This window comes from Adiantum capillus-veneris, chromosome 24 (genome assembly GCF_014529385.1).
Source record: "Adiantum capillus-veneris isolate H3 chromosome 24, ASM1452938v2, whole genome shotgun sequence".
NCBI classification, from domain to species: domain Eukaryota; kingdom Viridiplantae; phylum Streptophyta; class Polypodiopsida; order Polypodiales; family Pteridaceae; genus Adiantum; species Adiantum capillus-veneris.
Window position 1 is genome coordinate 80,617,697 of NC_140954.1, and position 27,324 is coordinate 80,645,020.

The window sequence follows — 27,324 nt, forward strand, 5'->3', positions numbered from 1 at the left end:
ATGACATCTACGGTTAGCGCAGTGCCACTACCTAGTGTCGTAGTACCTAATATGGGGCCTCGACCATATGTGCCTCTAGCCCCTTATGCACACATGGCCCCCACACCTCCAATTGTACCACTTGTTCATGCTCCTCGAGTGCCGCTCCCTAGCTCTTATCCGAGTGGACCTATGCCCGGTTATGTTCCATATCTTGCATCATCCACACATATGCCAAGACCAGTACCCGTTCCTCTCCCACATATGATTCCAAGAGTACCTCCACCGGCCCTGCCTCCTCACATAGGTGACTTGGCAGCGTTTGCTCAAACCATAGGTCGATCTTTCGCGGAAAATATGTGTCATGCATCTGATAGAGAGCCTAGAAGTAAGGCAGTACAAATTGCCAAACTCACGCAAAAATTCAATGGGGACGAAGATGCTAGAAAACACATTGAAGTGTTTGAACAAGTATGTGATTTCTTAGGGGAACGCAACGAACTACATAAGTGCAATTCCTTAAGCTTGACATTAAGTGGGAAGGCTGGAGATTGGTATAGGACCCTAAGGATGGACGAGAAAACAATCTACCCTACCCTTCGAAGGTTGTTTCTAAAGGAGTACATACGAGAAGGTGTGCTTTGGGGTGTAGCATCTCAGCTACAGAAGGCCGAACGTAAGGAAGGAGAGTCAGTAAGGGACTTCATTAGTCGTCTAAAGCACTTAAACTCTCGCTGCCCTGCAAATGAGCGCTTCAACAATTACCAACTGCTTGATCGATTCATCCGCGGGTTGAGGAATGAAGGAATCTATAATGGACTAGTGATTAGAGGTATCACAACCTGGGAAGATGTCACTGCCAATGCAATCCAATTAGAGGACAACTTGATGATAGCAGGCATGAGGGTGTCTACTGACACGAGATCCACTAGCTCACAAGCCATTGAGTATGAACCCATGACTGCAAAGCCCATTGCCAATGAGCCAAAGGTATTTGAGACATTCTTGACAGACCTCACCAAGGCAATCCAAGAGTCTCTTAAGGATAATCGACCCCCTCAAAATAGTCACATGTATCCAAGAAGGGAGCAACAATGGTGTTCCATTTGCTTAGGTCCACATAGCACTAGTGAGTGCCCTACGTTTAGAGTAAAATTTAATGGAACTTGCAACGCATGTGGTAGGTATGGTCACCAAGCTAAGGATTGTTTAATGATCAAACGTATGATGGCAAATAGACCACCTGTAGCCTGGACGGATGCGCCTCGAGCTCCTGTATTGATGCCTGCTCCACCTGTTGAGAAACTACCGCAACACATGGTCCCTAGATCTCAAACTGTTGTACAAGCTACACCGCTACCACCTCCTGTGCTAGGACCGCAGCCCCCGCATCCAAGAGTCGCCCCTATGAACCAAGTGGGTTGCGAGCCATCTAATGCTTATGCAGATGGCTGTGAGGAGGAAATAGACACTAGTATTGCCTATGGACTTGATACTTTGGAAGAGTGTCCTATATACTACATGGAAGATTGTTGGGGGCAAGTCAAGCCGGTTTATCAAGATGCTGCTCTCGCATCCAGAGGTCAAAATATCAACACCCAGGCTAGGAGGCCACCTCTTCAATGCTACGAGTGTGGTGGACCACATCGGGCAGCGGAGTGCCCTATTAGGCTGCAAAAGAATGCTGCACAAATGCAAATGAATCAAGGGAGCACGTCTCCAATGCCAATACTCACATGTAATCGTTGTGGCATAGATCACTTGATTGCCCAATGCCCCTATAACCCAAATGCGCCTAAAATCACACCCCTAAATTTGGTCGAAATTGCTAGTGTGACATCGCCAATACCACCCGTCGCACCCGCTTATGCGATTACACGGTCCATGCTTCAAGGGCCAGGCCATATCCTCGAAGAGAGAGATACCGCGTCAGTTATCCAAGCAAAGAAAAAGAAGACACGAAGGAAGAGGTCGGAGAATATGGGAAATTCAAAGCCAAGTTCCAAAGCAAACATAGGAACAGGAGATGACCCCGTGTATATGAATGACCTCGAGGATGATTCAGATTCAATCGAGACAATGGAGACTAGAACCAATCCCACAAAGGGAAAGACCGACAAAGAAAACCGTAACGTGGAACCAAATGAAAACAGAATAAGAGAAAACCATAAAGAGCCTCTAAAAACACCACAAGGGTTTCCAAATCCAATCCAAGACCCCCAAGATAAACCGTAGGGGCAAAAAGGGAAGAATCGTAAAAAGAAGATTGGGACGTACCCAAACCCAGTAGACGAGATTGAGCAGGTGAAACATCTAAGAGGTTTAGTGGAGGAGACTCACAGGAAACTAGAACCAGAACCCATGCATATCAAAATTCATGACACAGTGTTTCCCACGCAAGTTCATCCACCCCACATGAACCATAGACCGTTAGCCATATCTAGTATCATCCAAGAAGGGAGTGAGGACGGGACATCAGAAAGTGAGCATACACCCTTCTTGTTGGAAAGGATGTTTAACGAAGGAATACCTGATCCCATTGAGGAATATGAGATTCCATCCTCACCAGTTCCTAGTCAAGGACCTACACCCTGCAAAACGCCAATGAATGTTGCCAAACTAGTGGACTTCATGTCTTCTGAGGTCCGAACCACGATCATAGCAAAGCTGTATGGAGATCCTGAGTTATTCCTTGCACTTCGAGCATTCCTTAACGGCGAGCTACGAACGGGATTACCGCAATTTGCGCAACCAAATAGGCCTGACTCGATTATGATTGATGAGGAAAATCATGTGCAATCACTTGACTTAGATGGACACGAGTCTGTGATCGAGGTACCCATTAACGAATTAGGGCAGTATTTTGAAGGCGACGAGTCTAATGCGACCCTACCCATCACTACCAAGGGATTAACTATAAAGGGAATTCTTGATGGTGGTGCGGGAGTTAGCATCGTTACAAAAGATTGTTGGGAATCCATGGGAAAACCCCGCCTCAGTGTTACTAACATTGTGGTAAAGATGGCAAATGGTACCATAGCCAAACCTATGGGGATGCTCAAGGATCTTAAGATCAAAGTTCTAGGACACAAGGTACGACATACGTTCATTGTAATGGATTTCTCTAAACACCTTATGTCATATGAAATGATTTTAGGACGACCATTCATGAGGGAAGCACAAATGGTTCATGATTGGTCTAAAAATCATGTCTATTTGCAATTCCAAGACTCTGTCCTTAGAGTGGATTTGGTGACTGGTAAGGTACACCCCTTAGGGAGTAAAACCATTATTGATCATCGCTCTGACACCACAGTTCACTCGGACCCACTACAATATTGTTACACTTGTAAGAAGGATACAGACATTGGCCAAGATTCTCCTTATATGGATATCCTACCTGGGATGACTGAGTCGGACAATGTAGACTGGGTCCACCTAGCATCAACCATAGACACTTGGGGAAATAGGGGGACGACCTGGGTAACACCTTAGGGGGATGAAATGCCTGTACCCTTAAATATGCTACAAGCAATGCATATCGCTTCTGACAAGACTCATCCTAATGTAACGAAGAAAACATACAAGTGGGTCCCTAAAGCTTCTTTAGTGACCATAGCTAGTGCTAAAAAACAGAAGCCTTGTAAGAAACGTACCACTCGCTCCAAGAAAAGTAAGAAAATGTTGCGATGGATCCCTAAATGACTATTGGAAGCCCAAGGCTACTATCAAGGAAATGATCAAATCTGGGTGCCAAAACGTAGATTGTGCTCTTACCTATCACCTGACCCAAGTGAGCCCAATCCCGTAGCTCCAAAACGAATCAATGATCGTGGAAAGAAAAAAATCACAGACTGCTACACACCCGCTCCCGAGCTAGTTTGGGTACCAAAGAAAGAACGATTTGTTCCACCTAGCTCAGGAAGGGGGGAGTCCCATGAAGATTCTAGCTCCTCATGTAATACATCCATAGATGTAAAAGCTTCTACACAGCCTCCATCTATAGTAGTGGACCTCCATGAAGCTACAAAAGAATCCACACCTCCCAGTGTTCAAGAATCACCTAATGAACCACTTCAAGTTCGATCCTGGGAGAGTACCTTACCACCGTTGCAACTTGACGAGGCACCTAGGGTAATAGAAAACTACTGGCAAAAATCCTCACCTATTACCAACTGAAACAATTGGTTTCAAAGGGTGACAAGCTCATTTCAAACGGTATGATCTACCCAAGGAAGGGGGGAGTGTTTGCTGACATCCATTATTCACTTGCTTCCCTCTCAACCTTTTTCCCTGACCTCTTAATCTCCAATCTTAGGGAATGTACATATAAAGCTTTATACTCACAAAAAAAAAAAAAGGGAGCAAGAGCAATTCGCAAACGAGTATGCACAATAAAAGTCAAAACATTGACTCAGACCTACACATTCACATCTGGTACAGTGAAACAGAAACCTATGCCATAAAACACCTTTGATCCTCATCACTTGAGTGATGGAGGGTAGGTAAGATTAGTACGTTAGGAGTGTTTCTGTTTTAGAGTTGAGTGATTAGCAAAGTTCTCTTTTCCCACTGATGTGCCTCCTAGAGGTATTGTTTGTGTTTCATAGTGTGTACAGGAGCGTGTTGCTATTGGTAGGATTTGGACCTTCATGGAACCTTTCTCTCGTTCACACTTCAAATCAAGCGCGACCATCGACACAAACAGGTGTTTCTTGTCCATTAGCATTGCCCTTATCTTTTTGCATCCATGTTTGTCTGCTTTGATTGTGATTGGTAGCATAATATTCAGCGCATTGGCTTAGTATCAAACATTTAATTCAATGTAATGTTTTGTCATAATCACTTGTCTAGGTGTAAAAATCAAGCAGTCCGACTAAGCTAGTTTGACCAAGCTAAGTATTAGAAATCTTCTCTTAATACCATGGGGAATGCCTTCCTAATAAGCAATGGTTACTTAGGTTCTTAATCCGATTTAGGCAGCATTGTATGAAATGTACTAGGGCTTTCTAGTGGGCTTAACCCTATTGACCTTTAGCTTAAGTATTATAAAAGGAGTTTACTAATGTGATGAGCCTGGGGAGGGTAGCAGTGTTATATGACCCCCCAAAGTTACAAAATTAAAATGTTGAAAATGAACAAACAAAAAATCAAAGTGCCACAATGTAAAATTTTAAGCTGGAAGAGAAATCCCTGCTTAAATTGGTACTTCACTCACATGTATCGCCTATGGTACTAGAGCCCTAGAGGTTCCCAGTGTGGGCGCTTTTCCTTGAAAAGCAAAAAACCCAAGGCATACAAAATAAGCACACGCATCATAATTGAATCAATGTGAAAAGACTTTGGGGGGTCAACGAAAAGGTAATCAGTCAGGCGATGATTTCATGAGAAATTCCTTTTATGGTAGCTTAACTACAAGGTCTTATAGATATAGCCTCTAGTCAGCCCTCGAACATGAATACTTGGCTCTCGCGATTAAACAACTTAATTGACCACAGAAAATTAAGAAGCTTACCCATGGTATTAATATTCGATCTCTAGTGCCTTTCGACCGTCAAATTAGCGACCCCAGACTTGTTTAATTTTCTACCTTTACATCTGTTTATGCATTTGATTACATTGCAATTTAATGTTCATTGCTAACCAATTGTTTGAAATTCTTTTACCAATCAATGTGTCTACCTAAAACTGCATATGCTTTTTAAGAGAATGCAATTACTGTGCCAGTGTTGTTTGATTTTGCAGTGACTGAAGAAGGCTAAGGACATTCATCTCAAATGCTCTTCCACCTCGACGAACCAGCTTCAACTCAATAGCTTCCGAGGACGGAATCTACATCAGGAAGGGGGGCATGTTAACCCTCACGGCTCACGGACACCCCATCACCTACGACGGACGTGTATTATGTATTTGGTAGAGTCAGGTACCTGGCTTGTCGGACCAATAGGAAAAGGGTAAGAGTGATCGCCGATGAGAGGCGCACTCTAACTGGGACATTCAAGGGATTGGTTGGCTAAGCATGGGCGCCCAGGTGTGAATGGGGTGAGCTCATATAAAATCCAACTAAACCTAATTTTTACTCATTCTCTCATTTGTGCAATAGAAGAGTGCTCTTGCTCCATCTCCATCTCCATCTTCTTCTTCTTCACCTCCTTGTGTGTGTGTGTGTGTGTGTGTGTGTGAGAGAGAGAGAGAGAGAGGGAGAGTGTGTGTGCGATCGAGCATTACGAAGGCACGACGGCGGCGAGGCGGTTGAGCGCGGCACGACTGCAGCTTCTTCTTCATCGCGGCGAGGAATCCACCACGAAGGCGAGCGTAGAGCGGTGAGTGACACACCCTTTGCTCTCTTGAGCTTTCTAGTTTAGGCTTGTTGTGTGCTTGGAGCCATTTGTGGCTCGCACACGGTGTATTGGCAAGTCCCTTGCTTCGACAGTGCGGCAAGGAGCGCACAGGGCTACATCCACGGGAAAGCAGCCACTCAACGGCTTTAGTACTTCAAACAAGAAGTAGGTTACAAAGGGATTATACCCTTAATAGAGCTCCCACCTTGCTTCACTCTCACCAGACCTTGTTGCATCAACTTCATAATGCACCACAATGAATTTTGTGTGTAGAAGAAGCCTCCTACAGGCCAAAGGGCTACCCTCTCTCATGAGAGGAAGTCTTGTGGAGCCACCCTTGTGTAGACAAGTCCAAGTTGGACTCTCCAATGTGCCCATGTGTGGCCACCCTTGAGAAGACAAGTCCACCTTGAAATTGGCCACAGCCCATTGAATTCAGCCACTGGCCATCGGCCAACCGACCGGCCGTTTTTCGACCACTTGTCAGTCGTCGTCCGTCCATATTATTCTAGCAAAGCTCGAGACTGGGCATGAATTTTTGGTTTTCATACGAGTGATTTTTCTTCACACACAATGGCTTCTCCTCATAACGAGGGCCTTACAAATGTGCGTTTTTAATACTAAAAATTACACGGGGTAATCAGGCTCCATACTTAACAACATCATCGTTTTCACCTTCACACACCAGTGCTTCCAGCATCATCATATAGCAATTTTAGATCTCAGTCTTAGCCTCATAGACCCAAGCATCTGCCGCAAGATCTCATAAGCATCTCGGCATCTAGTACCCTTGTAACAACATTTGTGCAATCTAAAGAAAATGCCTCTCTAGCGATAGAGAGGTATTACCTCTCTAGGGATAGAGAGTCGCTAGAGAGGGGGGTTTGGGGCTCCATCTGGTTCAATCTTCTCTCTCTCTCTCTCTCTCTCTCTCTCTCTCTCTCTCTCTCTCTCTCTCTCTCTCTCTCTCTCTCTCTCTCTCTCTCTCTCTCTCTCTATAACTCACAGAACCTTCATTCATAGTATCACTCTCTCTTCTCTCTCTAGTCTTGCACATCTCTCATGAACTAAAAGAAACTATCTTATTCAATAAAAGTAAATGTGAATAAATACTGAGCACTCATCCTGAGCATTCACCATCAATCACTTACGTTGCACATAACATTGGTATCAGAGCTCTTTGGTAGTGTTTAGCATCATCACTCGAGAAAAGAGCCATGAAGAACCACATAAAATTTTTTGCTTGTTTGGGTTGCAGGTAACCCAAACAAGCAGGTAACCCAAGACCACTTTGGCATGTCGATCTCTCTAATTTGTGTCTTTGAAGAGTGACAGGTAACCCAAAAAAGGTCCTCTTGTCCAACCTCCCTTTGTTCCTCTTTTCCACTCATTGAGAGCGAACCGTGTACATTGTAGCAGGCCAATCAACGTGAGGTAGGAAAAATAAACCTTGGTGTGAGCACAAGGCCGCCAAGGGGTGCACCCACAGGAAGGAGTTGAGCTTGGGTAAGAGAAAAGCCTTCTTAAATTCAAATTACAAGGAGTACCCCAAGAACCCAAGTACTTAGTGCATGGTCATCACTAGAAGTGGAATGGATACTTTGTGTGAAGGTGATGAGAGTGGAATTGGAGAAGAAGAAGTCTCTACACCAAAAGGATTGTTTCTAGATCCTCCTCTGTCCCCATCTACACCACGGAATGCACCAAATTTTATGGAGACTTTGATGAAGACCATGATGGAGATGATGCTACAACAAGAGGCTCAACATGCAGCTATGGAGCTAGAGCGTGAGCAAGCACACAAAGCTCAATGCATAGTGACTGACAAAAAGAGGGCTAGAGCATAGGCAAGCACACAAAGCTCAATGCATAGTAGCTCAAGAAAAGAGGTCATCTATGGAGCTAGAGTGTGAGGTGTAGCGAGACCAACACACAAAAGACTTGGTCCTCCAAGTGCTATCCTCTAAGAGTGAGCCACTCAAGGAGGCCGGCAAGTCATCTCGTAGCCCAAGTAGAGACGACGACCCCAACCTAGTCACACTGAGAAGTTGACTTTCAATAAGTATGATGGTAAAATGGATGTTTCTATGATTCATTCTTGGTTGCATCAATTTAATGCTTACTTTATGACAAACAAGACAAAAAGTAACAATAAATTTTTGACTACTTCCATGTATTTGTTGGGTGATGCCATTAATTAGTATTAAGCCTGGCAAGAGGCATAGATAGACGAGCATCTTGATTGTGCCATAGATGGCTAGCCACTATCTTTTAGTTGGGTCGACTTCCAAGACAAGATCAAGGCTCTCTTTATGCCACCAATGTACCTCGATCGATTGAAAGAGGATTGGAGAGGCCTCAAGAAAAATGGCCCTCCCGTTATGTCTTTTTCTAATCGTATTTTGCAGATAGGTGTACGATTGTGCAAGTCGGATGCAGATCGTAAGGAGGCTTTCCTCTTTGGTTTGGACGAGTACATCAAATATGACGTGAAAGTCTTCCAACCCACTGACTACAATGACATCATTAGAATTTCTCTCGAGCAATAATTAAAGCACAACAAAGGTAAGCCTAATGAAAACAAGTCAAGTACCCATCACCAACACAATGGTACAAACAATGATAATTCTTTCTCTTCTCAATCTTCCACTACACCTAAAGCATAGAATTCTTCACCGAATAGTGTTGACAAAGGAAAGTCTAAAACTCAGGAAATCCTTAAGTTGATGAAAAATCTGCTCAAGGAATAGTAAGAGGTTGGTTAAGTCTCGAAAAACGAACTGAGTATGGAAAAGAAGGAAGATGGTTTTAGTGTCACACTAAAGGTCACATGAAACGAGATTGTCCTAGGAAAGCACCAAAGAACCCACAAAATCCACGTTAGTGTTATAAATGAGAAAACTAATGTGTCCCAATTTTCTAATGACCATCCTGATGAGTCTCTTATGAAGTATTATGGTCACCTGAATGGTCAACATCTTGTGATCTTGTTTGATTCTAGTAGTATGCATGATGTGATTAGTGATTTTCTAGTGAACAGTGCACAGTTAGAAGCTATTCTAGTGGATCAATACATAGATCATGTTGTAAACATGGCAAAGCAATTACATATCTCTTTGTGGTGTAGTTGAATTGGAGCCAAACTAGAATTAAAGCTCTATGTCACTTGGGTTATGTGCATACGTTCAATTGTTTATTTCAAAATTTGGAACACTTTGTGTATGATAAGCATGCTAGACCACTCATACAAGTTTTTTAGACAAGAAGAAGCTTGAGAAACTAGACCTCACACACTTGCATGTGTGTGGACATAAGCCTACCAAGATACTACTTACTTTATTAAATCCATAGATGATGCAACTCATAATGCCTGGGCATATTCATGAAAGCATAACACTGATTCTTTTTGCATCTCTTTGCAATGGATTTTGTAAGCTCGAGAAACATAGACAAGAAGCTTAAGTGCTTAAGAATTGATGATAGTGAAGAAAATGTCTCTAGTGACTTTCAATGTCTTTGCATACAATGGCATTAAGAGGCTTATTACCCCTCATACACCTACAAATGATAGATTTCATGAGAGGGGTGGAGAGAGTTTGTAGTGTAATATATTATGCTAAGTTGGTGATTTTTGGGTTGAAGCTATGAAAATTGCAGTTTATGTCATTGAGAGATTGTGAATGAGGACAATGAGGGCAATGGATGTTGGTATTCTACATGAAGCCTTGAGTGGACATAATTCTTAATATGAACACTACAGAGTCTTTGGTTGTGAAACCTTTGTGCATGTGCCAAAAGAGCTTCAACAAGAGCTTGAATATGGCTATAGAGAAAGCCTTTAAATGGGTTATCATTTGTGGGATCCTTCATCTCATAAGATGACCCATAGCAATGATGTCATATTCAATGAATTGTCGAGATTCCTTATGCATCTATTGTCAATCCTTTAATGTACCCCATGATTGCTCATGTATGGATAACTTTTGAAGTGTGAGACATTTGCAAATGTATGAGAGATCTTAGAAAGAAGCATTGGGAGGAAATGAAAGGAGTGATGAGATTTATTAGGAGGTAGTGAAAGTTGTGATATGATATTTGGATTGTATTCAAAAAAGATGTGTATTTGTTTTGGAGGCAAAGATGCATGTGTAGCTGGCGACACAAATGCTGGACAAAAAAAGTTCTACATTAGGGTAGCTATTTACATTCATCATTGGTGCAATTTCATGACAATCTTGTTGGCAAGTTTTCACGTCAAAATCTATCATAGAAGCTAAGATGCAAAGACAGAGCACATTGATGTGTGGTAGCATTTTAGTTGTAAGGTGCTTAAGGGCAAGTGCATTAGGGTAGGTCTTTACATACATGAAGATCTTGTTTTCAAGGTTTCACATCAAAATCCATTGCAAAATCTAAGATGCAAAGACAAATCATATTGATGTGTGGTAGCATTTCCGTTGTAAGGTGCTTAAGGGCAAGTGCACTGAGGTTGTCAAGATTCACACATATAAAAATCCTACAAGTCTTCTTAAGAAAGCTGTACTGTCTAAGAAGTTTTCACACATTCAGGTGTTAATGGGCATTTTGTAGAGATAGAACTCTACACATTGTGTATATATGTCTATAGCTTGCTAAAAAGTTCAATTGCCTTCAAGTAGAATTTTATTGGGTAAAATGCAATGTCTAGCCACCAATTGAGTAACTCGCTCCTTTCACCAATTTATTAACCAAAATCTACTTGAGATTCCAAAAACTAAATCCATTGCCCCCTCCTCTCCTTGTGCTCCTTTGTCGTCATTGTTGCCATGCAAGCTTGTCCACCTCTGTTGCTTGACTTCACATATTGCATCCTCCCCCCACGCCCATCGAATGTGCACCAATGAGGTGCATTCCTATGTGCTCCACAAGATGCATGCAAGCATGGGAGAGATCCATAGGGCTACATTGCAGAGAGAGAAAGGGATGCACAAGTCAAGGTCAATTAGATCAAATTGCACAAGAAGACAATGAAGCAATCCTGTATATTGCATGCTCCCCCCTCGCCCCCCCTTGTGCCTTTAAAAAAACGGCCACTCCCTCATTTTCCCCAGGCCAGCCAAGACCTATCCTATGCGAGGTTGAGGGAAGCAAGGAGATGGCTACATTCTACTTCTTGAATGTGAGATGGAGCAGAGCACAGGTCCACCCACCTCCTTTGCGCATGTGAGAGGTAGATCTTAGCATTTCCAAGAACAGAGTCATGCAAGAGAGGAAGCAACCAGAAAATCTATTTTTGTCTCTCATCAATGACTATCACAAATGCTCTCTCTCTCTCTCTCTCTCTCTCTCTCTCTCTCTCTCTCCCTCCCATGCCCACCAACTTCTACTCTTTCCCTTTTCCAAAACCAATTTAGTCAAGGAGTATCTCTAGGATTCTATCTAATCACACCTTTTGTGCCACCAACTTATTGTAACTAATTTTGCTAAGCAATATTCATCACATTATCAAAGGGAAGCAATAAGGTGTGCTATTTGATAGCACACCTTATCACTAATGTCTCGCCACCCTTGAGTAACTAACTTCACTAACCAATATTCGTTACATTATCAAAAGGAAGCAATAAGGTGTGCTATTGTGATATCATGATATTTTCCACCATCATAGTAGTGTATACTCTCCCACCCTCTCACCCCCCCCCCCCCCCCCCCCCCCCCCCCCTCTCTCTCTCTCTCTCTCTCTCTCTCTCTCGTATGCTTGTGTGTGAGCACTTGACACGAGCTTTCCTTTTACTTCATTTTTACTCAAATTCATTAATTTTAGTAGGACAATTACTCAATAAAGTTTGAATTTTCCTGTATTAACCTTGCACCCTAATTGCATTTAAAGTGGGCCCTCTACCCTAATGTACCAAAATATTGGTTCCATAGATTGATAAACTCTATATTAGAGTATCCTCTTTACCCTCTTGATCCTCTACTAACCAATTAGGTCTCCCCAATCTTAGAAAAATAAAAATTATATCAAAACATATTAAGTGCATAAGTGTAGGGTGAGTTTAGGAAAGGAAAATACAAATGAAGGTGGAAAGTCAAAAAACATATGAAAGTGGAAAGTCAAAATACCTTTTGTGTCCATATAAAGAGATGTTTTGCTTCTCCTTTAGCTTCCCTTTTGCGTTTTCTTCTCTTTCAAGTGTCCTCTCTCTCTCTCTCTCTCAATGTTGTATCCATCCTCCCTAGCTAATATTGTTGCAAATCTATGTGTTTCGTCATTATCCATTGCTGCGTGCTATAGACTAACGCATCATTTTTGTTGTTTTTTATGGAATCTTTGAATTATGAATACCTTTTAATTATTTTTAAGCCATTAGAAATAACAATTGAAAGTTACTTTACTTCCCTTTATGCTTTTTTTATGACGGTCTTTATGCTTTGTTTCTAATATGTAAATATCCCATTTTAAGAGCACTTAACAAAATCTAAATATTTTTATATGGGGCATTTTCTAAGACCAACCTTGATATTAGTTTAATTGAATCTAGCTATTGAGTTTAGTCCATGTACAATACATGAGCACATCTCCATGCATTGTCATGCTCCCTTCGTATCTGATAGGTCCTTCGTCTCAGAAGCTCTGAGCATTGCCTACAAATACATCTACACACAAAGAGTATATTGGTTCAATAGTCATTGAATCTATACTGGTGCAAAAGTAGTTGCAAATTGGAACATTGTAAATAATGATGTGTCAAACCTCTTGGCTATTGACTCACCTCCCCCATGGCTCACTCACCATAGACATTGACGTGGTTTTTTTCTTTGAGCACTTAAAAGTTAGATGAATTATAGTTGTCCTCACAAAGAAGAATGAGTACTTTGTCTTCTTTGTAGCAAAACACATCAGAAGCATGGATCAATAGAAAGATATGCCTTTTACGAGCAACTGGGATACTAGAGCCAACATACCTTGCCAACGGAACAAACATTTGTTTGGAAACAACTTATAGGGCGCAATAAATCAAATTTGTGTTTCCACCATTTAATATTCTTGTCAATGCCAATCAACACCTAATCTTGGACACTGTCTTCTTAGAATTTATCATCATTTTAATCCATTATTTAGTTAAGGTTCAGGAATAGACATTTATAAGTTGAAATCTTACATAACAATACTAGCATTGATATCCTCAACTTTAGCATTCAATCATTTCTCAATACATGGAGGAACAAGCTAATCTGCAAATAGCCTACTTGTAATAGTAGCTCAAATCTTGCGATGATGAAGAATCAATCCTTGTTTACGAGTTCTATAAAAAGACCTAACACCCAACCTTCATCATTATCCACATAAAATAAGGTTACATTTTCTATTGTATGTATCTCTATAGAGTGTAGGAAGCAAGAGTTATGTGGTTCTTTAAAAGCTAAAGCCTTATGTATCTCTATAGAGTGTAGGAAGCAAGTTTTATGTGGTTCTTTAAAAGCTAAAGCACTTGTTGGGCAATGGTGCATAGCTAATAATACTTTGAAAGTGCACGATAAGAAAGAAGCCTTTCATAGTTCTTGAGAAGCTAAAGAATTGGGTAAACCAATGAATAGTCTCACACAAAGGAGTTGACCATTGAGTCACTACATCCTTGCCACAAAACAAACATGTGAATGTTTTATGTCATGCAACCATAGTTTTTACATACAACAGTCATATGGTAAATACATATGGGGATGGAAGTATAGAGAAGATTACGAAGAAGACAAGTTTTAACATCATAGGAACAATGGCAAGAGACCTAAAAGACCTATGCAACAATTCTTGAACTCAAGACAGGCTATTCAAAAGGGAATTGGAGTAGAAAAACTATGATTCAAATCCTTAAGAGATTCCATACATGTCACACCATACCAAACCAATAAAATCATGCTACATGTGACAATTATATCACTTGTTTGGTGCCCAAACAAGACACTTGAGTGTCCTAAACAGGACACTTGATAGTCCTTTTTCTACAACTTCAGATTATATGCTACTTGCATTATATAGTTTATTTAACAAAACCCTCTTGATATGCTTAAATATGTTAGCTAGAGGGTCTTTTAAAAAATATAGCCTTGCATTTTAGAAGCTAATCATGATCAAGTATTATACTCATCAAGTGGACCCCCATAAGGCTGCGATTGATGCTTTGAAGAAATTGACTTTATAAACTCAAGAAAAAATGAAGAGATCGCGTAGAATTCTATGTGACTTTTTCACAATTGTGCTATAGATGGTTCCAAGCTTCATATGCAAAAAATTATGTTTGAGAGTATAAAAAATAATTTGAAGTTCTATGTGTTTGATGGCCATTTCAAGCGTGTCGTTGTATGTGAAGGTGGAAAGTACGTGTGCTTTGGTAAGCAAAAATTATTCAATCATTTCAAATATTCAAATTGCGCATGAGATAAATTTGGTGTTTTGATTCTTGAGGAAAAAGTATTCAAAACCTCAAATAACTTCAAACTTTCCACGTAGATCAACTAAATGCGTAAAAGTAAGTGGTAAGGACACAATTGGAACACCTAAAACCTTGGTTTTAATGATATTGTGGAGGATTCAAGATTTTCGAGAGATTTTGTACAATAAGAAATTCAAGAGGATCCAAGCAATGAGTTTAATTGAGTTAGGGAGCCGAAAAAATACGTAGTTTCTTGGTTTCAACCTATAAAGTCGTTTGGAGTTGTCAAAGTGCACTAGAATAGCCCCAATTCCATGAGAGGACCTTTGAAATGCCAAAATTATGCTCTTAATCAGCATGTGTTCAAGTTTGTAAATATATTTATAACTTGAAAATGACTTGAAAACTAGTCCTTGAAGGGCATTCCGTTGTTGTATAACACTAAGTACTAACACTTGGCTTTTACAAACATAAAAAAAGTCATCTCTACAAAAAGATATAAGTATTTTATGATTTTTTGACAAAACAGCTTAAAAATTTTATTAAATTTACAACTTAAAACTTACTATAATTCTCTCTATATGACTCGTACTTTGACATGGAGAAAAATCCAATGTTTTCTTTTCCTGATAACCAACCTATGATAGAAGCAAGGTGTAAAAAACTTGTTTCTAGCTTAACAAATAAAATGTCGAAACTTAGTAGAAAAACGGGACACTTTAGTGTCTCATGACACTTGAATGTCCAATTACATCACTAGTGATATGGTATATGTTCTTCAAAATCTTGATTGTCATTGTTTAAAAAGTTTCATACATGGCCCTATTGTCCAATATATATAATATATCGTTGTAGATTAACAATGGATCTTGACAAGTATTTTGATATATCATTTATAGAACATACCCATAAATCATGAAAGTATAGTATCATCATAATAATATTCAAAACAATACGTGACTCCTCATAGACTAACCTCCAGATTGAGTTACACATACTTATTATTATTCTACTCAAAAAAACAAAAAAAGCATGAAAACTTTTGTGCAAGTACAAGATGATGAATGTCAAGAACGTTCAACTCCTGGTTCAACTGACCTGCTAGGAGGAAAGGCGAATACCCTTGGTATAAATGTCCCCAAAAACTAAGATTTTATAAATATATCAATGGAGTGAGCTTTGATCACATCCAATATATCACTCAAAAGACGCAATCGACTCAAGGTATATATCATACTTATTCCAAATGTAAGATCACAACATAAAATGTATTACAAAGTGATGCCTAGGTAATGCCAATAAACATCATACTGCATATGTCTTGGTAACCCTATAAACAATACTTCGCATACTATGACGAAATTATAACACTAACATTTCTTTTTTTGTCACATTGGGCCTACAAGGGGAGATGCTTATCCCACCTTCCAAATAATAGCCAGATTACATGGTCGGGCAAGGATGGTATACCATGGGGCAAGAGCCACATGCCACCTAAGTGATGCATCACGGTGTTGAGAAGTTTGCGATCTTGCCAAGAAAGCACAGGGCTTTTGGCTGTGAGAGTTTGTGAGAGAACTCCAACAACTATGTGAAGGATTTAGATCATAGATGCCATGAAGTTTAGAGTTTGGAAGAAAGTGCAATAAAAAAAGCACCACTCTCTCTTTCGCACTCACACACACAAAGAAAGAACACATAATAGCATATCAAAACAACACAAAGATGAAAACATCAATATTGAGATCGTATCGTATCATGGATAATAAGAAAGGGTTAACAGATGAGTTAATGGCGTTCAATCTTTGCCGATCAAACAGGCTACGGATTGTTTTTTGAAATTGTAATTTGTGCTTACCATAATATATATATGTTTTGTCTAGTGATTGGGATTAATTGTGTGTACAAATCCTCTTGGTTCATAGCAAAATAACTACACTTACGTCAAAAGAAAAGTTATATTCTATAAGAGATAGTATGATGGAATCCGATGAAAGAAGTATTGCATTGAGTCTTTCTAAGCCAAAGAGAAACACTATAGTTGTTGAAAGTGTATTTTACGACTAATTCATACGTTAATTGTAATAGATCGCACAGAGTGGAAGCGATAGAAATTCACATCATGTGGATTATTCATCTAAAATAAAATTAGTATGTAAAAAATATAGATATGAGAGAAGAGAAGTTTCCTTCACAAGCCCTATTCTTATCGTAAGCAATAAGGATACTTCGGAAAAAGATGTACCAGTAGCGGAGAGAGATGTACCTTGTGCACTAGCATTTCTTCACAAGAAGATTGTTGATAGAACATTGTTGCTTGAATTCCTTCAAAAGAAACACTTAAGACACAATAGAGATGGAGATTGGAGTAGAGGTAGAAATAGTAGCAGACGTGGAGATATAAATTTGACTTGGAGATGAAAAACAAAAATTAACAAAATAACCAAAAAAAAAACACCTTACTTATCAACCCCTTCAAAAAAGTGTCAATTGATAAAGCTAGCAAGAGACATAAGACTTCAACCTTGATTGATTGGAGATAATATTTACAAGAATCCTTCCAAGTTTAGCTATCCTTCTTGAAAGGCAAGTATAAGACTAAAGGTTAATTTGGTTGAGTCCTCTCACTCCCTCTTAAATGGTTTTCAAAAAAAAAAAGTTTCCTTTTATGGGTGAAAGGAACCCCCAAGGGTTACACAAGAAAGAGAAGAGTCAGTGTGGACAAGAATTGGCAAAGTTTTAAATGAGTTGTCCCTGCATGATACAAACAGACTAGGGTCTACCATTTTGATACTCTTGAAAAAATCATCAATAAGCCAAATTCCTAAGGACAAAGTTTTATAAAAACTATAAGAAAATTTAAAGGTTGTGATCAAAAGAAATAAAATTAAACACAATTTTGATAAGACATTTTTGTAGCTAATGTATTAACTTTTGATCTTCCAATTCTTTCTCCCTTTCGACTTCCATCATCTAAGGTTCTTTCCCTTTTCAATCAAAACTTGCTTGATTTGAATTGAGTTTTTTTATTTTGGAAGAATTGGAGACACATGTTACAACCAAAACATTAACAATATAATCCCAATGTATCGAAAGCTTCCTTGTCAAAAGCTATATCATAACTTTTTGCAATAAAAGGAATGACTCAACCTTGTAATTCCCTTGTAGATACAAACATCTTGTGATAGCTTCTTACTAGAAAAGGACATCTTGACTAGAAAGCATCACATATTCCATGGTCAAATACACTTTTTGAAGAATTACCATTATTTGCCTTCTTAGAAATAAAATTGAGTGAATGGGCTGAAAAGAATGGCAAGCGTGCAAAACATCAAGTGTATTTTGTTTGCAAACCCTGTGTAATAGGACTTCAATGCTGCTTGTGACCACTTTTGAGAGCACTTTATACATTACTAGCATTATCAAGTGAAGCACCTTGCACCTATTTATGGGCAATATGAGCAAAATCATTAGTTTCAAGATACTCCAAAAATGACCCAAAAAATCCTTTTAAAAATCAATTGTAAGACGATATCTATGTCAAGGGTCATGCTGGGCACCTATCAACTCATGGTGCACAAAAGAGAGAGAATCCATTATTGGGTACACGATCAAGAAAGATTGTGCCTTTCATCAATATAGAGAAAATTTCTAAAATTACTATTCAACATCACTTCCTCATATATATGTGGAATTTGCATGATGTATTCATGGTAGTAATCAAAATAAAAAAATTGTAACATACGGTGGATCGTACATATGATAAAAAATAGAAGGCGTGTTTTTCAGCCTAGAGTCTAGTCATTGAAGAACAAACATGAGGGAAAAGAGCTTACACAGGAGAAAGGGCTAGAGCCTGAACGCGTGGAAAAAGACCAGAAAAGCAGCCCACAATGTTGAAAGATGGTCATTTTGACTAGTTAACAGAAACCTGAACCTTGACCTGAAAACTATTGAACGAGTCCTGAACAAAATGTACTAGTTCATGGTACATGACAGAACATACAAGTTGTCGCATACGTCGAACGTATAACTCACCATACAATCGTCCTCAAAACTCATTAATTTTAGAAAAAGCTTTACATGCCATTTGGAACTCAATGCTTTACATCAATATGCTTCCTAAAATTGTTCTTCTCTTTTTTGCTATGTTAACAATGAATACAACATGAAGTCCCTGTCCTCAATGAGAATTAGAGAAGCAAGAAAGCAGTACTCGGAACATTTGGTCCCCGCGCTGAAGGACATGATCCTCCCAATCACTTGAAACACCTAGAGGATTAGTTAATAGCCAACCCTCTGAGTCACACTTTGCTGCATCATGGTGCTCAATGCTCATTCGTAAACGACCTTTTTCATACTCTAGGAAGTCTTTTCTCAGTTGCATTGCCACTGACTTCACATCTGACTGCAAAAAAATCTGAAAGGAAACCGAAGTAATTACCCTCAGGATGTTTACCCGATGCTGGTCCAAAAGAGAATCTACTATTGCAACTACTGAATGCGGTGTACAGATGTAAGGGCATGACCCGGTAAGCAAAGATTCCCCAAAAGGTGGCAAATGCTGTTTTATGCTGGTCTTGCGGTGCTATTCTCACCTGATTGTAGCCAAAGAAGCCATCTAGAAAACTATAGCTTCTTTATAAAACTCAATGTCTAAATCAAACCTTGAATACTGGAGAGCACCACCACCACCTTTCATCAGTGAATCTTCAAGCTGATTTACTGACATATAAAACATTGCATCCGCCTTGCCCACAGGATGGGCTTATTCTACCGTCATAAAGCAATGATTATACATACATTTAAAGTATGATGGACATAGGGAGGATCAAGAGTGGCTTAAGGTACATCAGTCTTCTTGTATCATAGGGCAACACTTGTGGCAAAGTAGCAACCTCCCTTTGGAAAAAGGCACTCAATAATTTGGCCATCAGACATGGTTCCCTGTTTTGTATACAAGGTCCCTAAATGGACAGAAGAATCCCCATTAGCCCCAAGTTTGAACCGGAGTCTGCCATTTGAAACCCCAGTAGTGTGACTACTGGGACAACATAAAGACTGAAAATAAATAGAGAGAGCAAAGTTTCAAATCTTGCCTTATCTTGGTGAAATTAATAAGAAAGAGAACATCATAAATGAGAACCAACCTTGCCATCTGTTGATATAGTGTGTAATATCTGCTCAACAAGTTGTTTCTGCACCATCCTTCTTCTAGTTTCTGTATTGGTGAAATTTGGAACTGGACACTGCAAAACCATACCTCCACGTAAGACAATATGAAGACAGTTGAAAGCCTTACAAGCAAAAGGAAACTAGGAGTCATTCTTACAAGAAGTGGGCAAGCAGTTTCTGACCACAAATTGCCTATAAACAAAACTTGACCACAAAGCTGGACATTTTCTTACCTATGCATTATTAAAAACCAGCAAATTCTTGACCACGATAGAGGCACCTGCAAGCTTCATCTAGAATCAACTTGTGGTGAGTGCATATCCCATCGAAATGCTCTGCTATAATCCAAATATGTCAACTGAATCTTGCTACAGTCCCGCAAATAGTTGCAGGCTGGCCAATTCACACCACTAGGAGAATTTGGATATTGCCCAAGACTCTAGAACACTGTCGGGACCTGAGGCCCATAAATGGTTGTGATGCCTAAAGAATCTGGCTCATACCCAGGTAAAGAGAATTGAAGGAAATACAGAGGGCACCAAAACCTCTTTAGAGCACCTTAAGATACTAATAGCCTCACCCATGCAACACAACCAACAGCCCCTTTCAAATCCTATGACTAAGAAAGGTCTCCATAAGCTGTCATTTAGATTGGCACCCCTTTGTTTTTTGTCTCTGAGCATTCATTTGAACCTGAGGGGAAACTGAGTGGGACCTTAGATAGTAGAGAGTCTGGAACCATACAAGTTCCAGTAGACATGCAGACGCCAGACATGAGACCTTCCAGGGGCAGCGGACAGTATTCCTGATACTTTTTGAAAGAATTCAGCATAGATTTGAGGCAATGCTACACATGCATAAGCTATTTGTTACCTGATTAAGCAGTTTTTGGCCTATGTTGGATGTGACCAAAGCCACGGGCATTGCGACGTAAATCCCAACTGGGTCATTCATTGGTGGAAGCCAGGATTATAATTTCAGATCGTGTACTTGATAGATATTACACATGAAGGAGAGTGTGCCTACCTTGTGACACTTAGCTTGGAAGAGGAAGGAGGAAACGTATATCAGAGGCTTCATTGAGATGCTCTACTTTTATGTGAAATGTGAAATGGCCAAGCTTAATAGTTTTCAATTCACGTTCCTGAACTCCCCATTATAATCTTCTAATCTGCCCCCTTGGCAGTTTTTCGTTTTCTGCTTATTGTTTCTTTGTTCTCATTTCTGGCCTTCAAAATAAAGGCCACTGGCATCTTTCTTGAGCTTCTTAAAGAGGAAGGGGTCTCGCCTGGTCACCATCCTTGGGGTCTGTATAAAGAGAAACCGCCGCCTGCTTTCACTCCAGAATAATACATAGAGTTGCAGTCAGGAGCTCTCTTTTAATAACCAGCATTGCTGTTAGATGAAGGGCTGGAGTAAATTCCTCTTCAGTGTGACCAGAAGGCCGTACACTTTTCTGCCTTGTATCAGCATGATAATTATTGAAACATGTGCCGAGTTAGCATTACTGTTTCCTTCTGTTAAAAGGACTTGTTCTTTTTAGCCATACCACTTACTGATCTCTTAATAGCCATAAATTTCAACCAAATAGTAAGAACCACTTTGAACAATAACTCACCTGTATAGCCACCAAAATTATTTTTCCTGGATAACTGGAAACAATTCTCTTGAACATAGTTGCCGCATCAGCTTCAACAAAGTGCCTAAAAATATGAACTCATCAGATCCATTGCTATTGGTATTTCTCAGAATCAAAAGAATCAAGGGGCTGGCTATGCTCTGATGAAAGTGAAAACAACCAAATTAACACACATTAACTCTCAACATAAATTGGTTCAGCTTGTACCATATTGACTTGCAATGAAATTCTCTTCTCATTGTAAATGAAGTAATAGCAACACCAAATTCCACAAAGTATTTGTCAAAATACTTACACATTATCTGCTTGATCATCTGTGACAGAGGTAAGACATTGATCGACAAGCTGCACACAACAAAAACAAGAAGGTCACTGCGTATACCAGCGCCTTAATTCTCAAAAATCAATTGCAGTTATCGAGTATCACTTTCAGGAAAGTCATGCAGGAAAACTCGCTGAGCCTTATGTAGGCTGTGTCGCACAACTCTCACATAAAGTCGAATCAATTTTCAGTAAAAAATGACCCTATTTGGTGCAAAATCCAGGGAAAAGCTAGCTGTATGGCAGAGTTTAGATAATTAGACACTTCTGTAAAGACGAGACTTCTGATAAGGATCCTACTACCAAATCTTATAGAAAACTGAAAAAAAGGAGTAGAATCAGACTGAAAACTTCAACTAGATTCAGATGGTACAACTAGATTGTGGCTGCATCCTACATGTTTCTTTTTCACAACCTACAAACGAGGACAATTCTTATTTAGCAGACGTCCTTTCATTGCCAAAAGCCACCAGTGCTTACTGTGTGTCAGCTACCACTTTGCAAAGATGAGGTGGCACTGCTTACATAGCTGCTTTAATGAGTTCTTTACATAGTAACATGGGACATCCATTTTTGGAGTTTCCGTCCCAACTATCCTCCCGTCTCTTTTGTCCTCAACTTGTTTTGAACCCCTCTTGTGAAAACAAGGCTCCCCCCCTCTAAGCCCTGAACCCCATTCCCCGTCTGAGCTATCCGGGACGCGTCTCATGTTACTATGGTTCTTTATGAACACTTTGTCGAAAACACTAGTAGGTGCCAACTCCAGCTAATTTGGTAGGTGAAAGTAAAACATGAGCTGAAAGTGTCTAGAATTTCATACCCCACAGAAACATACAGCCATTGTTTACTACCAGCCCCATCATTTTCTAATTATACTGCAAAAGAGCATAACACTCAAAGAGTGGCGCTTTCACAAGTACATACTTGACAGACTTTGTTTAAAACGACCTTCTTAATGAAGATTTCCAAAACTCTGCATGCATAAGTTTTTCTGCACATTGGTAGAAGACAAACAACGTTTCTCGGTGCAGAAGATATGAGAAAAGGGGCAGAACTCGATAAGATAAGTTATTAAAAAATATAAACCTTTTTCCTCACTTCCAAACCAAGGAAGTTGAGAGACCCAACAGAGGTTCTCGCCATTCTCAAAATAAAGAGGCCATTACCTGCCAATTTTCAAGTCAAAAATGGTAAGCGCCACTTGCAGGACATGACAATCATCTGAGAAAGTAACATGACACCGAGTAAATTAATAAAACATGAGCTAGCGTTTCTGTGAGAGAACATACCACATCCAACATCTATGACTAATGGAAGACTAGGACAGCTGTAAATTCTTTCCCATTCTAATTTGCCTGGACACGCCTAAAGACACCAGAAATAATAATTACAACTTGCTTTGGAGACTTGCCAAAGCACAAACCTCAAGACTAAAAACAACAAATACAAATTATCAATTTGCAATTATTTAATCAATCGATACCCAAAATTATCACATGCTAACAGATTGTGTAGTTGTATTTGCATGGGAATTTCTGGGGCAGGGTGTGCTGGGTTTTAAATTGATTTATTCAATTAACCCAACTTCTGCCACAGGGACTTACTGTTTTCTGTCGTTTACTACGTCTGCTCATAGAAAGTACACCTCTATTGTACAAATAGGAGAGGATGACCTTCATCCAATGTAGAGATGAGAATTTTCTGATTCTCTATAATGAACAAACGATTCCAATGGGTTACAAAGCATAACTTTAAAGGCTGAGGCTGTATGTTCCCTTGCATAGTCTGCTCCTAAAACATTAAAAAATTGTCACCTTTGTTTGTTCATCTTGCACAATTGATGGCTATCAAGTTTCAAGTCCTCATGAGACAATTATGTTCCATTCCACTGAAAATCTCTTGTTCCTATATTTATTGCCAGGAACGGGGAACCCGCACTGGGTCTTTGCACTGTTGGGCATGCGTTGGGCCTAAAGGTCATTCCTGAATTGCCGTCCTGGCCATGTGCCGTTTCAATTTTTGTTCAAACACAATGCATTCTGGCCCTGTTCTGGAATAAGTTCCTGCATCGTTCCGGTTGTCAAGGACCCATTCCAAGATTAGAAAGTGGCCAACAAAAGGTTTGGTAGGTGATAACCACCCATCTTTTTTGGGGGCGTTGAGCCACTCAAGACAAGCACTTGAAGGAATTTGCATTTCTTCACTCTCCTCTACACCATCTCCCTCCCCTGCCATTCTTCAATTCCACCCCCTCCTCCCCCCCCCCCCCCCCCCCCCCCCCCCCCCCCCCCCCAAAAAAAAAAAAGAACAAATATAAAAAAACCACTTCTGGCCATTCCCGTTCCACATTCCATGTATCTATGATTATTGAATACCTTCCCACAGATCACCTCAAGCAGGCAGACGCTATTTAACTAATGGTGTATAATTCAAGCTGTAGTAGGATTTACTGGAAACGGACCATCTTTGGCATACTTACCAGCAAGTACATACACACAGACAAATCTAAGAAATTCAAGATTTACTTGCCTAATACATGTGCCACCACAAGCATGGAACAGAGACTTACAAAGTCAAGAGCAGAGACTGCTGGCAAGTTCATACCCTTCAGAAACTCCATAAATGCAGCTCCACCCGTTGAAATATGAGATATCAACCCAGATTCACCATCCGCCCTGATAGCTGAGGTAGCTTGCCTACCTCCCACAATGGTTATACAGCCTTGTCTGCTTATTTTGCTAAATATTTTAGCCAGTGACTTTGACACATTGTTATCCTCTACTATATTGCTTAGTGAGAGTGGACCAATCCACAATGCCATCTGTTGAAATTGCAGTAAAAATCTTACAATGACTATCATGGACTGGATTCAGTATACCAGCAATCACCAGATAACAAGAAACTCCTTTAAAATGATGATAAGAACAATATACACTATTAGCTTAAACTAATGTTTGTTATCGCACAGTCCATAAATTGTGAGCAGTTATGAAAAGGCACTTTGTAGCACAGTAGGGTGCGCTTTCTATATCATATCAGAAGGTTGCTAGAGTGGTATTGAAATGCAAACTCTCTATTGACGATGAGTAATGGATTGGTCATTCTGCTCAGAAAATGTTTTCTGCATTTCCAGAAGTTTTTTCAGGTATTGACGTGCATAAACTATCTATGAATGCACTGGCAGTTCGGACTAAAGGATAGTATGAACCAAGATGAGATGGCACAAATACATATGGATGGAGTCAAATCCAATAACAGTGTGAATCTTTCAATAAAGGCCCTAGCTTTGCGAGAAACCCACAAAAACTTGGTGACAAGTAGTAAAATGTCAAACATTAGATCTCAAAACTAACCTTTGAACCAAGCAATGCATTTTCAATTCTTTCTAACGTACTCTGCCCCACAGATACTGGCACCCAACCTTCAAAGCAAATTTACACACGAGCATCAGAAGTTGGAATTTGCAGGTTCAAAACACATTGCCATATAATTCAAATGAAATACAAGAGTTACATTCCTATATTGACATAATAACCTCACCTTCAGGTACATTGTCTGGTCTGAAGGTCGCGTGAGAAAATCCTTCTTTGATACACAGTAGGTCAAGGGGAAGTATTACGTCCACCTTTTGGGCTGCTGCCGAATTTAAAAACTTTACAACATCTGGCACCAATGCATCCTCTGTAAAAGATGAAAAACACCTATACCCTAAGGCTTTGAAAAACATGAACACTATGGACCCTGTAATCACTATAGAGCTGCATGTCTTTAGCAGCTCATTCAGTACATTAAGGGTCTGTGAAAGTCGTGATCCGCCTATCTGCAATTGACAAAATAAAAGCGTGTCTGAATAAACCTGCCTGTCTTTAGCATTCGCATATGCTAAACTGCAACCAATCAAAAGGTGCATTGCATGTTTGGGCAAACATAGAAATTGATCAAAAGGAGACTTTGTGTGATTTGGCTCTTCTTTTTCCATCTTAAAAATCTCAACCCATCAGAAATCTCACACACAGTCAAGCTTCTAAATCTGATGTCAAATTCATTCAATTATACACCTAGATGAATCCAGGAAAAGACCAGGTTCACCTATAAAGGAAAGTGCAAGTTGTAGACTCCTCGACACAAAAGAATCCTACATCCATTCCTTTGTGCTACATTCACGAGGCTACATCATACTCACTCACCACTGAAGCGCAATCTAAAAAGGATTCTACTAAAAGCCTTCAGACTTGCATGTCAATCATAAGCAACTACGGCTAACCCTCAGCTTGGGATTGACCAAAGACCATATAATACAGAGGAGTACATCCTTTTGAGTGCGGAGGAAAATAAAAAAATAAGTGCTATTATGAAAAAAAACCCTAGGCTGTGAGGTGAGGATGGCGTAAACATTGGTGGGGAGGAGCCTGGTAGCAATGAAGGGTTGGAGCTCTAAATCTAGGGGTATGAGAACAAGCATTCAATTGAAAAAAAAAAACTCCTCTGTAGTGTGCGTAAGACCTGCACAAAGCCCCAATTAAACAACAGTGTGCGCCACCTGCACAAAGAGCCCAACGTGCAGCACCAAATTCCAATGAGAAGTGCAGCAGCAAGGTGGCATATGAAAGCTTCCTTAAAGTCTTCTAGAGGCCGAATCAGCCTATGAGACAGAACAATGTACATGTGTTTATCCTCTAGGTATCCAGAAAAAACGATAGAAGTGCTGAACATAAACCTGCAAAACAAAATAAAATAGATTAACATGCGGCATGTGTTCTGAGTTCATGTGTGAGGGATGAGGGGGATGGAGCTCTTACTCGAATGGATGTAGAACCATATGCATAGGGGTGTACAACCATGATATGCAAAGGACTAGCTGGCTCGGATGATTGTACAAGAAGTATACCGGAGATGTAAGAATCCCCCTACCGTCCACAGCCAACTCCAACACATGCAGGGGCACATGCACCTGGTCTGAGGCCTACCGGATGGACAAGTCCAACAATCCACACACCCTCACGCCCATCTCAAAGGATATGCTCTGACAGCTCATCAATATATAGCCGAAACAAAGTAGGTGAGAGAGGACAACCTTGCTTTACCCCAATGGTGCTAGCATGAGATGGTGAGGTGCGTCCTGGACAACGTACCCCGATTGAGACACGCTCGTAGAGAGAGAATCCCCCAAATCATCTTCGAAGGGACTCCCAGTGACTAAAGGCCATGGAAGAGTCTGTCCTGTGGTACTGTGTCAAAGACTTTGCCGAAATCCATGAAGCAGCAGTGTAGACATCTCTTCCATGCCTTTGCCTGATCAATCAGGCATTGCAGAGTGAAAATTGTCAAAGGTGGAAGCCGAAGATGCATAAAGACGAGCTAGCTCGTGATCCGGTGGACACCTCGACTCCGATCTAGAACACCTGCAATGCCACATACATGAACAAGGCACACCTCTGGAGAAGAGAGATCACTGAGG

General features: G+C 40.2%; 1 protein-coding gene across 5 annotated transcripts in view; it reads right to left on the bottom strand.

Moving 5' to 3' along the window:
• Nucleotides 1–18,761: 18,761 nt before the first annotated feature.
• The window catches only part of LOC147426650 (uncharacterized), a 72,683-nt gene continuing 64,120 nt past the window's right edge, over nt 18,762–27,324 (bottom strand). For 2 of the 5 annotated variants that reach the window (XM_086497999.1, XM_086498000.1), the window contains exons 5-13: nt 25,407–25,686; nt 25,220–25,287; nt 24,436–24,687; nt 23,156–23,231; nt 22,953–23,032; nt 21,841–21,890; nt 21,525–21,609; nt 19,882–19,980; nt 18,762–19,151 (exon numbers count right to left, since the gene is read on the bottom strand). In XM_086497999.1, the coding sequence (XP_086354125.1) occupies nt 18,915–19,151; nt 19,882–19,980; nt 21,525–21,609; nt 21,841–21,890; nt 22,953–23,032; nt 23,156–23,231; nt 24,436–24,687; nt 25,220–25,287; nt 25,407–25,686 (1,227 nt within the window). In that variant the 3' untranslated portion in view covers nt 18,762–18,914. Of the gene's footprint in view, nt 19,793–19,881; nt 19,981–21,524; nt 21,610–21,840; nt 21,891–22,952; nt 23,033–23,155; nt 23,232–24,435; nt 24,688–25,219; nt 25,288–25,406; nt 25,687–27,324 lie in introns of all 5 variants that reach the window. The other 3 variants (XM_086498002.1, XM_086498001.1, XM_086498003.1) reach the window with 3 other exon arrangements.